The sequence below is a fragment of the Prionailurus bengalensis genome, chromosome C2 (genome assembly GCF_016509475.1).
Source record: "Prionailurus bengalensis isolate Pbe53 chromosome C2, Fcat_Pben_1.1_paternal_pri, whole genome shotgun sequence".
In the NCBI taxonomy this organism is placed as follows: Eukaryota; Metazoa; Chordata; class Mammalia; order Carnivora; family Felidae; genus Prionailurus; species Prionailurus bengalensis.
The window spans coordinates 113,990,386-114,003,588 of record NC_057350.1 but is presented as its reverse complement, the minus strand read 5'-3'; the positions used below and the strand labels follow the sequence as shown (position 1 = coordinate 114,003,588).

Genomic DNA, 13,203 nt, shown 5'->3' with positions numbered 1-13,203 from the left:
TCAATCAATATGCACGAAAGTCAGGCTGATTAAACCCTCAACATCCTACAGTTTTGAGAAGCAGGCTGTTCCCTTTGTGGAGAAGCAAGGACTTTTGTTTTAGTGGTGTAGCCATAGGAAGAATTTTCTAGGATATGAGTTTCTCCTTCAAGGAAACTGTCATCTTTGACTTAAGTTTTAGATCAAGTGGATCACCTTAAAAATGTGCACCTTAGTCTCTGGGACTGGTTGAAGTTTTAAATAATCTCTGTTGGATTTATTTTCCAGAGTGAGTTCCCACTGGCTTTGATATCAGAGGAAAGAATTTGGCCAGGAAAATGAGCCTCACAAAATGAAAGGACGCACATATGTATTTACCGGAAGTTTATTAAAGAGAAAGAAACTTCAGTATTTGGTTGGGCCTTTTGCAGTACATTGACTAGCAGGTGCTTCTAGATGTGTTGGCTGTAACAAAGACAGAGCATACTAGACAGGGAATTTGACATTTCCTAAATGGTGTTGAAAGGTAGGTATGCAGTGATGAGTTTAAACTAAAAAGCAGAGGGGCATCTGGGTGGCTCAGTCAGTTGAGCATCTGACTTTTGATTTCAGCTCAGGTCATGATCCCAGGGTTGTGGGATTGAGCCCTGCATTGGGCTCTGTGTTTAGCATAGAGTCTGCTTAAGATTCTCTCTGTCCCTCTGCCCCTCTCCCCCTGCTTGAATGTTCTCTCTCTAAAGAAAAAAACAAACAAACAACAACAACAACAAAAAAACAAACACAAAGAAAAAACCCTAAAAAGCAAAGATGTTTGTAGGAAGATTTGGGAGGCAGAATAATTGGGGAGTGACTTAATTTAGTAGTTACTTTGGGCAGCACCTTATAGTGTATTGATTCACATTAGTACTCTGATGTTGACTATATAAGACATAGTTTTATGGAGATGAAAGAGATAGAGGATGAAAGAACAGAAATTCTGATCTATCAGGGAACAGAGAGAGCCCCATTACATGGTGGCTTGGTGTCCAGAGACTAGAGAAGGCTTCATATTCAATGTCACGTTTGAATTGGGTCCAGAAAAATTATCACAAGTGAACACAGGTGAGTAAAGGAGGTATTGTAGGTAAAGAGCATCATGGGCATGAGAGTCAGAAAGCAACTTCAGGTGCTTACTGATAGGTAGCAATTGAAATGATTTTAAGTTCCAGGTAAGGAGTTTGGCCTTAATTCATTAAGGATTGCTGATCCATTGAAGGTTTTGGAACCATGAAACTCATTGTTTGATTTTATAAATCCTTATCCAGAGCATTATGTTAGGCTTGGCAGCTCAGCTGTGGCAGTGGCAGGGTCTAACATCAGTGACAGCAGGTGCTATCCTCTGATAGTCAAGATCTAACCCTTAGTCTCCTTTCAGGAAACTTTTCATCCCAATAATAGTGATGATAGCTACAACATATTGATCTATTTCTGCATTGTATGCACCATGCTAAGTAACTCATCCTTACGGTAACTCTCGTGTGTGTGTGTGTGTGTGTGTGTGTGTGTGTGTATTTTATTGATTCCTATTGCAGAGGAGGAAATCGAGACTTAGCAGGAGTTAGATACCTTGTTTCACATCACATAGGCAAGTAGCAGAATTAGAATTTGGACCCAAGGCCATCCTGTTCCAAAGTTCATTTTAGCAAAACCACTAAACGCAGCCCTCTATTGCTTCTCAACTAATGTTTTGCTGCCAGGATACCTTCCCCTTGAGCCTTGCTGCATTTGGCATGCTTTGTGTTTGCCCCCAGGGTAGATTCCTCCTCTGTCAGGCTCCCAGTTTTCTTATTAATACTGCAGGTATTCCAGGCCAAGGAGGATCATCTTTAACGGAACTTGGCGCATGTCTGTTATGACCTTTATGTGTTTGTCGATTTACATGTTTTCATGTACTACAGTGGGGCATCTCACACCTGTTGGTGTACTTCTGGCTTAGCTGTGTGACCTTGCATAAGCCTGCTGTGCCGGATCTATAAAATGCTAGGGTGAGCTGTATGACCTCCGAAACCCCTTCTGTCTTGGGGATTAGGCATTAACAAAGAGGCAATAAGTGGCTGTGGGATTCATGGAGGCTCCGGGGAGTGTTGTCAAAGGGACCAGTCATTCTTTTCGGTCTTGATTCCTGGTGCCACTCACTCTCGATGTGAATTATGTGGACACACTTTCTAATAATCCGGCTTCACGGACCTGGAGTTCTGCTTGACATCAGTGAACTGCAAATGTGGCCGTATCCTTGGAGCTGCTTGAATTTAGAGCTGCTTGCTCCACATTCAGAGTGGTCTCCTTGGTCACTTTCTGCGCCTTTTGCACCTTTGAACACTGCACATCCTACCCCCACCCCCACCCCCCGCCCATCTTCCCTGTGACTTTTATCCATTCCTATTTTCTTTTTATCACCTGATAAAAAACAGCTCCTTCCTCCAGCCAGTTAAGTCTAGATCTGGCAGGAGGAACCGAAGGCACTGGAATTTGGTCGAAGTTCCCCCTGGGACTGAATTCACACCCAGGGCTGAGAACCACTGCCTGCCTTGCCACTGCGGCCCCCACCCCCCAGCCCTGCTCGGTTTTCATTATTTGTCCTAACTAACCATGAGGGATGTCAGTGGATCCTAATAATTTCATGGTGTTGGAAGACTGGGGGCCATTTGTTATTTTCTGTTTTCAGTTTTTAATAAACATTTTGTGTGCATCCTAATTTTTATACTAATCCTCTGTAGACTCTTATGTCCCAGACCTCTGAATCTATCTGATTGATATGATAACTTACTGCCAGTTAAATATAGTTAGTGTTAAAAAACACTACTCAAGAGACCTACATTTGCATACCATTTGAATCCCACAAGGAGTTCAGATTGTGGAATGTCCTATTCAGCATAATTTTTAAAAGAAATGCATGTTTATATAAACATTCCAGCATAGGGACGCCTAGGTGGCTCAGTTGGTTAAGGTTAAGCATGTAACTTCAGCTTGGGTCATGATCTCACAGTTCATGAGTTTGAGCTCTGTGTCAGGCTCTGTGCTGACAGCTCAGAGCCTGGAGCCTGCTTTAGATTCTGTGTCTCCCTCTCTCTCTGCCCCTCCCCCTCTCATGCTCTGTCTCTTCAAAAATAAACAAACATTAAAGATTTATTTTAATAAAAATAAAATAAAAAAATCCCAGCACATATAAAGGAAAAATGACTGAAAAGATATATATATATTAGAATATTTCATTATGAGTGATGGGATTACAGATTTTTTTTTTCATCTCTGCATTACACATTTTTCTGTAGTGAACACATATTTCTTATGTATTTAACAATCTTGAAAAGAAAATATACCCTGGACAAAGTAGGTGGTGTGTGAATATGTGTGTTATTTTTAGCTCTTGAGGCTAAAATATTCTGTGGGGGTATTGAGGATGGTGCCATGCTGAGAGAGTTAATAGCAAGGCTTGGCACACAAAAGCTAGGATTTGGATCCCTGTTATTTTTGTTTTTGCTTATTATAGCCAAGCTAAACTTATCTCATCTGATGGTGGGCATTTTGTTTTGTCAAACGAGTGTCATGAGACTATTAGTTCATAATGGGGGCATCCGATGATGATGCTGATAATGTATTATGTCTTTAATGCTGATAGATGAATATTAGTATGTTATTGGTGGTGCTTTCTAAAATACTGTTACACTAGGGACAGAATGTTGACCTAGTATCTGTTCATCTTTTTGCATTGGCTTAATTACTACAGTTTAACACGTGCATGTGAAAATTTTAAATAAGACACAATGAGAATAAGTTGTTTAGACCAAAACTTAACAGTAGTTCTCTCTGGACTATTGTCAAGTACTTTTAACAGTACTTAAAAAATAAAAAGAAAGCCCTCAGTCCCCAACAGATGTTTAGTTTCTGCTCCTACTTTTGTCAAGATAGGTTCCTTTAAAAATAAGGCGGGAGAGCCAATTGCCTGGATAATGGGAAAACAGCATTGTGTGGTAACGTTTCAGTAGGGTGGTTTCTTCTGAAATGCTGTTTCACTAATCCTTGGGGAAATTTGGCTGTGAGCATGCAATTATTACATTTTTATCCACAGAATGGGCTAAAGTTGGCATCACATCCCTCACAGTTGCCAGAGGCAACACACTGATTTAATTTGTGCCCCTCTGGCAGACATTTTTGAATAATTTTAGTGTTTTTTGTTAGTTTGTTTTTTGTTTTTTTTGTTTTTTGTTTTTGTTTTTTTGTAATGGTACTTTTCCTATTTCCTTTCTGTACTCCTACCTTTTGTTGCTCACTACTCTTTCTGATTGAGTTCTGAGGCATCCTGTGTTGGTTGTGGAGCGGAGACTAATTGAAGGTCCAGATGGCTGTCCAAGAGGCAGCCGCGCTTGTGTTTGTGGCAGGTGCGGGGAGGGGGAGAGTGCAGGTCGGAATGCTGTGAAGGGCCAGCCCATGGCGAATGCCACTCCTCTTACAGACTGATGAAAACAAAACAGATCTTAATTAGGCATGTTAGAAATCCAACTTGGAGCCTGAAAAATCTACCTTAAGACTTGCATTTGAAGGGTTTTGAATTCTTCAGTAGAATTGAAATTTCTTGAAGTACTCACCTCCACAGTTCTATTTCCTGCTTGTGGCTTTTTGTATGCAAAAAAAATCTTTTATGCTCCCGGAGCATCACTAAATGCACATAACTCAAGTGTGGGCAACTCTTCTCCTAGCTTAGGGGTCACAGAGGCGCAAGGGGAGAGCCGTCCTTTCCACCCAAGAGCTGGCCAACATTCCTACTAGGTCTGGCCACGTTGCATTACTTACAGGCTCTGGGGTGGTTGTACTTCTTCGCACAGTGCTTGCTGTGTCAAAACCACTTTTTTGTAATAGATGTTTGTTTTATATGTACACCCTTAAGATTGTCAGAAAGGGGGAGAAAACATTAATTATTCTATCCATCTTGTCTGGAAATTAAAACAAAAAAATTTTTTTTTTTTTTAATGCAGAGTGGACACAAATATCTACCAGATATCTTCGAGAGCAGCTGGCCAAGATTTCTGACTTTTACCACATGGCTTCCAGCACAAGTGATGGTCCTGTCCCAGTGCCACCAGATGTGGAGCAAGCCATGAAGCAATGGGAATACAACGAAAAGTTGGCATTTCACATGTTCCAGGTAACCTTCCCAAGAACCTCAAGGCTGTCTAGCTTGCTTTTAAGAAGAGAGCAAATACTTTATAGTTTAGTTTTTTAGGAGTCAAGTGATATCTTTATATGAACCAATATGTTGAAAGAAAACAGTCTGACATTTCTCACCTTGAGTTGTATTGAAGGTAACACCTTTGCCCTGACATGACAGCTTCTATTGGATATATTGATCTCCAGCTTTCAATGGTCTTAGCCCTTTTAATGCTGTTAATTACTTTGCCTTTGCTGTATTAAATATAATCCCTGTAAACCTTTTCTTTTGCAAAAATTAGATACATTCAGAAAATATTTGCGTGGGTATTTCCTGTCTCATAGATCTCCATTAGGGCTTAGTTTCTCCATAAGAGGGTCATGTTAATTTGGCTCAGCAGCAGTTTAAAATGTAGTTGGGAGGATGAATAAGGCCATTGAGGAATGACTGAATCCTCCTCTCCGAGAAGCTGATGTAAATCATATTGACCAGAAGAGGGCACTTGTGCTGTTTTTTGCTTCAGTCTTTATTCCTAGTGAGGAAGAGGGAGAAGTGTATTCAGCTGAAGTTTTATGACTAGCAGAGACTTTGACTACCTGTTATCTTGACCAAAGAGGAAAGGGGTAAAAAAGATATGTAGTTTCTAAATTTTCCTTTCAGAGCTTTATAATTTCCAGACTATAAGAGAATTTTCCTAAGAGCTCAAAGTGGGAAAAAGCCTGGTCTTTTTGGCAAGTAGCATTGTTAGTTTTAAGGCATTTGAAACAACTCTTACAAATGCAAGTTCCATTTAGCAGAGGACTCCCTTGGTGCCTGCTCTGAGTTTTTAACGACTTTGACTGGGTGGAGGATTTAGTCTGCATCTTCGAAAAAGTGTGTCAACATGCTTAATGTTTTTGGAAGGATTACTTTGTGTATTGGGAACATTGAAATCAGTATCTCCTTTATAGGAAGCAGGTCCTAAATGGATGAATTTAATTGGGTCACTAATGTTTGAATTTAAAAGTTTAGTATATTTTAATTTGCCATATTCTGAAATGTGAAACTGACTTAGTACATACACCTGCAGATACATGTGCAGAAATAAGGGTGTGGGTATGTACACAGAGGCATCTTGAGGATGGATGTGTAGCCGTTGAAAGTCATATTAATGAAGACTCTTTTTTGAACCTCGCACTTGCCATCTCTTATATGTTAAGTACAAAATTCCATTTTATTCATTTCTTTATCAACTTCAAATTCACTGGTCTTAAAATTTTTAATTGTACTTTTTTGTGACTAACCATTTAACTCTTGGATTTAAGGCATTTTAAAATTTAGAAATTAGCAACCAGTAGATATCTTGATGTCATGCCAGTGTCACTGTTATCTTTTAAAGACTGAAGCTATGATTTGTCAGTATATTTTCACACAAATCGCTGATAACCATGATAGTGGACCACTGGTGATAAATAGGTAAGAAAAAGTTGCTAGGAGTAAAGTAGGCATTCATATTAACTACTAAGGTGGTTATCAGAATGACCTTAAAGATACAAGTGTCTTTCCCAGAAAGCGTATCTTTTTGTTTCTATTTTGAAGATTCTTTCATGATGTAGGTCATAATACAAAACTGTAACATGATATTAAATACATACACACATAGAATATCATAGAAGAATAGTTGGTTTATATGTATGTATGTGTGTGTGTTTATATGAAAGTAGTAAATGAAAATGTTAATGGTGCAAGAGGGGCTAGACCACCTCTGGAACATTTTGGAAATCTGAGGTGTGTTGTTATTTTTAGTGTAGTTATGTTGGAACATTTATACATTATTTTATTATAATTTTTTTCATTTGTTAACAGTTAATTAGGCCATTATGTTGATTTTTTAAGGTTATATTTCATGCATAGGTTATAGTATCTGAAATTCATTTTAGGATAGAGGCAGGGGTTATTGGGAGGGCATTAGACCTAATGGGATTTTCAAATGCTTGCTGAGATGATAGTGTGATGGGGGCTTTTGTTCTGTATAATTATCACCACTGGACAAGTTTCCTCCTGTGACATAAGTTCATACTCCCTGGAAATCTGGACACATGCTTAACATGTCCTCAGAGTCTGAAAGCTTCTGAATTTCCTTTCTCTTAGGAATTAATTGTTTTCCATTTAGAATGAAGCAGATTACCAAGAAAAAAAGAAAACCAAAAAACCCACCCCAAACCGATTATACAGAATCACACTGGCACTTTGTTTCGTTTGGAATTTGGGGTGTGGTCAAGGAGACCATACAACACAAATAACAGTAGTAAAATTACACTCCAGCAAAAGAGTTACAGTGCTCCTTTTTGAATGTGAATTGGTCTTGCTTTAACATCATCGGTGTGACTTTCTCTTTCATTGAAGGAAGGAATGCTAGAAAAACATGAATATTTGACATGGATCTTGGATGTGTTAGAGAAGATCAGACCGATGGATGATGACCTTCTTAAACTCTTGTTACCACTCATGCTGCAGGTATAGTACATGTGACCATGAGCCAGCTGATTTTATGGGCAAGAAAGGAGTCTGATTAGGATGATTAAGTATGTAGAGGTGGAAGAGGAAGAACATTATCTTTGGGATAGAAGGGAAAAATGGCTCGATGCTACTCCACATGTATCAGCCACGTTCATAGTTTTTAACCACGTGTCCTTCTAAAGTATTCTCACCTGCGCTAATGCCGCCCGTCAGTGAGCTAAGCAGACAGCTCTTTACATACTATCTCCCCATTCGCACAGATGTCTGTGAAAACAAAACAAAATCATCTCTTTTTTAAGCATTAGAGGATCTTTTATATTCATTTGACATTCTTTGAGCCACTGGGGGTGGGAACTTCCTGTTTTAATGATTGCTTTAAGATCTGTTAAAAATTTAGGTTATTTGGTTACGATTTACTTAGAAAACATAAAGTTTTCCTGGAAAGTTAATACATGCATTTGGTCATTTAAGCAATATGAAAGAGTATCTAGTGAAAAGTAATTCTCTTCCTCTCCCTCGTACCCTCCTGGAGACTGCACTGTGTGGGTGTCTTGTGTATCCTCCCTGTGATGGTCTGTGCCCATGCTGTCCATTAGAGTAGCCACTAGCCCCAGGTAGCTTTCGAGCCCTCGAGCTATGACAAGTGCAATTTGATATGTGCTCTTAGTGTAAACGCACACCAGATTTCACATTTAGTTCAGAAAAGAGTGTATAATGTCTCATGAAATCTTTTTGTGTTGATTCCCTGTTGAAATGATAGTGTTTTGGGTATGATAGGCTAAATAAAATACGTTACTTATTTAATTTTGCCTGTTATTTATTTATTAAAAAAATTTTTTTTAACGTTTATTCATATTTTGAGAGACAGAGTGTGAGTGGGGGAGGGGCAGAGAGAGAGGGAGACAGAATCAGAAGAAGGCTGCAGGCTCTGAACTGACAGCATAGAGCTTGATGTGGGGCTCGAGCTCACAGACTGTGAGATCATGACCTGAGCTGAAGTCGGAAGCTCAACCGACTGAGCCACCCAGGTGCCACTTGCCTGTTATTTTTTTAATGGAAAACTTAAAATTACATATATGGCTTGTGTTGTTTCCATTGGACAGCACTGGTTTCTACAGTACTTGTGAAGTACCCCCCCCCCCCCCCCTTTCTCTTAATGAAAAAAGTCTTTGTTAAAATAGTTGTTTCACCGAGCAGTATCAGACGTGACTGAAGCCCGTTGTCCTTGTGCTTCTCAGTATTCGGACGAGTTTGTTCAGTCGGCTTACCTGTCTCGTCGTCTTGCCTACTTTTGTGCCCGGCGTCTTGCCTTGCTGCTGAGCGATAGCCCCAGCCTCCTTGCTGCCCACTCGCCCCACATGATGATAGGACCAAACAACTCAAGCATCGGGGCCCCCAGCCCTGGCCCCCCTGGCCCCGTCATGAGTCCCGTGCAGCTGGCCTTCTCAGACTTCCTCTCCTGTGCACAGCATGGCCCCCTGGTTTATGGACTTAGTTGTATGTTGCAGGTAAGTCCCTGGCCCTTGCTGTTTTATGTTAAAATTCAGCGTAGGAGATAATCGAGTTAAGAATTGCCCCTTCAACTTTCACGTCACATTCCAGTTTTTTCCTCATCCAAATAATTTACAGATTGAAGTTTCATGTTTTTATTTTTCTATGTTGGATCAAGCTGAGTGCAGATTTGTTGCTTCTGTGTAGAAGAAAGTTCTTGTAGTTACCTTTTATTATACCATGCAGCACTCTCAATGATAAAATCCTTGAGGGAACCCACAGAATAAGTCTGCTATATTACTTTGCTTTTGGAAAGACATTTTCTCAGTGCAGCATTTTATAGCTTCCTCAGTCCACATCCTAAGTTGGTTGCCATCCTCTCTATTTCTTTAAAATCCAGGTAATTTGTCAGGCTCTGTTGTTTGGCCAAGTATCACTGCTTGTGTGGTCCTTGAACATCCAGTCACGTGCAGGCCACTGGGCCGATGCTGTCAGGAATGAGATACAGCCCCGTCCTAGAGAAGCTCACAAGTTAGTGTTCAGGTTCCATTTCTGGGGCTCTTAAGGTGTCCTGCTCTTCACTAAGAGGCTTTGGCCTGGCCTTAAAGACATGTTCTCCACTCAGGTAGAGCTTATGGTCTCGTGGGGAAGACAGGCTTGTCAATGGACAGTTTCCATATACTATGGCAAAGGCCAGTGGAAGGATGAGCAGGGGACTAAGGGAGTTGAGAAGCGGAACTTGTAGTTCAACCCAGAATTCAGAGATGCTTTCTGAAGGAAGCAGTTCTGACTAGTGCCTATTATAAGAGTTTTTTTTTTTTTTTTAAAAAAAAAGGTGCTAAGAGTATTCTTGGCAGAGGGAGCAGCATGAGAAAAGGGCCAGAGGGTTGATCAGTCATCTGTGTGCAGGTTGGTATTAATGGAACATCAAGTGTAAAGCCTGTTGGAGTGTGGGCATATAAGACTCCCTAGGTGCCTTATGATTGGGATCGACTGTAGGGTTTTAGGCAGGAAGGTGCCATGGTCAGTTGTGCCGTTGATTTAGATTGTTGTGGCCACAGTAGAGGGAGGATTTGTGGGACTAGCAAGGGAGGGGAAAGAGAGGGAGAGACAAGGCCAAAAAAGTCAGTTTGGGAGAGTCTAGGTAAGTTCACTTTTGGGCTGTTTTGGATTATTTGTCCTTTAGCATCTCTAAATAATTTTGTTCCGGAAGTTTTTACACGTCTCATTTTGAAGTTGATGCCAGACATCCAGCCAGATGTGTGGATTTGAATCCCTCAGGGACACTTGGCTGACCCAAACCCCAAGAGGGGGTGAGATTACGTGAAGAGTTAGCAGTGAGTGGTGACCTGTGGCCTGAGTGGTGAAGAGGCGGCTGAAGGGCAGTCCACGGAGGGGGCCGTGAAAGTGTGGCCAGACTGGACAGAAAAGGAAGGGGAAAGACTATTGTTATGGAGAGACAAGGACAGCGAGAATAGGAATGCTATTGTTACGATTCTGTTATAATCTTACTAGCATTTATTGTGTTCTAAGCATCGCTCTAAATTGTAACGTGTATTAAGTCACTTCTCAGAACATCCTATGAGATTGGAACCAATATTACTGCTGTAACATGAATGATGAAATGGGGGCATAGGTCACACAGCAAGTAAGTGGCAAAGCTGGAATTCACACCCAGGCAGTCTGGATCCAGGGTCCACACTCTTACCCACCATGCTGAGCTGCTTCTCTAGCTACTGCAGGAAGTTTCCAAAAGGAGATGGTAGTGGGCAGTGCCCCCATATTGGGGAAGTCTGGTAAGAAGATAGCTGGATTGTCTTTGATAAGACGGTGGTCAGTTGAGAAGCCATTGTAAGGCGGGTTCAGGAGTGATGAAAAGGAGGAGAAATAATGCTACCTGTTCTTTTGAGAGACCTGTCTGTGGAAGGAAAGGAGAGAGATTGCTGCTAAGTGAGTGGAGATTTTTTAAAAGGTTTTGTTTTTTTGATGGTCAGATTTGAACATATTTCTTTTTTTTTTAAATTTTTTTAATGTTTGTTTATTTTTGACGGAGAAAGAGCATGAGTGGGGGAGGGGCAGAGAGAGAGGGAAACACAGAATCTGAAACAGGCTCCAGGGTCTGAGCTGTCAGCACAGAGCCTGACGCGGGACTTCAAACTCACAGACCACGAGATCATGACCTGAGCTGAAGTCGGACGCTCAACGGACTGAGCCACCCAGGCGCCCCAGATTTGAACATATTTCTCAGCTGAGATTAAACTAGTAGAGAGTGCAAACAGGAGAAGAGGGGTCTGTGATAGATCAGTGCCCTGGGTATTGGTGATTTTAAGAACACTGGGAAGAACTCCATGATGGACAGGAGATGAGAACCCCGACCTCCTCACACACAGGAGGAAGGAGACGGGTATGTGGACCAGTGGAGACAGACACAGTAGTGGGGCTCAGGGACTTGACGTTCTTCATATCTGCCACCTGGTTTCCACAGAGATGTCTCCTAGACTTCAGAATCTAGTTTTTGTGATACTCAGTTTTGCATTTTAGAAGAAACATTGCATCCCTTCTCTAACAAGCTCACAGTTTGTTGTTGAGTGGCACAACAACATGATAGTTAAGACTTTTTTTTTTTCTGTAATGTTTATTTTTTATTTTTGAGAGAGAGAGAGACAGAGATAGAGTGTAAGTGGGGGAGAGGCAGAGTGAGATGGAGACACAGAATCCGAAGCAGGCTCCAGGCTCTAAACTGTCAGCATAGAGCCCAATGCTGGGCTGAAACTCAACGAGTCGTGAGATCATGACCTGAGCCGAAGTCGGGCGCTTAACTGACTGAGCCACCCAGGTGCCCGAAACCTGTTTTTTAGATTACTTGCAGACCTGATTTTAGCCTCTGCTCTTCCAGTTTCTAATGTAACCTTTAGGCTCTGTTTCCTGTGTGTGAGGGGGATGGTGACAGTTCCTACTTGGTGACCACACATGGTTAGGGTTGTGATGATGCAGTGTTCAGTATGGAGCAAGGACTTGTTTAAACTGGAGCCATAATATCGACTCTAAGTTTAGAAGGCAGAACGATAGCATAGAGGTTCTAGACACGTGTGCTGAAATCAACTTGGCTGGTTATTACTCTCCTCTGTGGCTCCTATTCCTCTGTGGTACAGTGGGGGGAATAGCATTACCTACCTCATGGGATCGTTGTGGTCTGTGAGTGAGGGGTCATAGAAGGTGCTTCATGCAAGCTGGTTGAAGAAAAATGTCTGCAAGGGTGTAACATAGAGGTAGGCAAGCTATAATCTGTAGGCCAGTGCCAGCCAACGAGCTAAGAATATATTTTATATTTCCAGTGAGTTATTAAAACAAAAAGAATATGTGACAAATTATAGGTGACCTGCAAAGCTTAAAGCATTTACTCTCTGTCTTTTTATAGAAAATGTGCCACCCACTGGTCTAGGGTTACTGTCTGTCTAGCATTTATGAAGCTATTTACTGCATTATCTCAGAGATTATTTCATAGATTAAAACAAATTCCTTTTTAGATTTTATAACTTTAGAAATTACACATTCTAATTCCATCTCTCCTTTTTCTAATTGCATGAAAAAATTGTTTTAAGTGACAATTTTTAAGTGATAATTACTGTGTTTTTATTAAGTTTCCTAGGTTCTCTGTGCTGGAATGTTAGCTTATGAATCATAATATTCCTTAATTTCTCAGTAGCTGTACCACCTCCATTTCAAATTAATAATTCTATTTTAGTTTTGTCTTAAGACTTGAAAAGTTGAGAATGGGTACTTGTAGGAAACTATAATATAGTTACGATGAGGCCTTGTTTTTATTGTTAAGCTGTTATACTTGTTCCTCTTAAATATCTGGATTTTCCTGCTTCATTTCCAGACTGTCACTCTCTGTTGCCCAAGTGCCTTGGTGTGGAATTATTCCACAAACGACAATAAGAGCGCCAACCCAGGCTCGCCCCTGGATCTGCTGCAGGTGGCCCCCTCCAGTCTCCCCATGCCGGGTGGGAACACAGCTTTCAATCAGCAGGTAGACTCTCTGTTAC

The 13,203-nt window shown here is 41.0% G+C and overlaps 1 protein-coding gene across 6 annotated transcripts in view; it reads left to right on the top strand.

The window, feature by feature from the left end:
* Positions 1–13,203, top strand: part of MED12L (mediator complex subunit 12L) — a 338,137-nt gene that overhangs the window by 64,053 nt on the left and 260,881 nt on the right. For all 6 annotated transcript variants that reach the window (XM_043595115.1, XM_043595118.1, XM_043595117.1 and 3 more), the window contains 4 exons: positions 4,992–5,161; positions 7,550–7,660; positions 8,902–9,171; positions 13,038–13,187. In XM_043595115.1, coding sequence (XP_043451050.1) covers positions 4,992–5,161; positions 7,550–7,660; positions 8,902–9,171; positions 13,038–13,187 — 701 coding nt within the window. The remainder of the gene's footprint in view (positions 1–4,991; positions 5,162–7,549; positions 7,661–8,901; positions 9,172–13,037; positions 13,188–13,203) is intronic.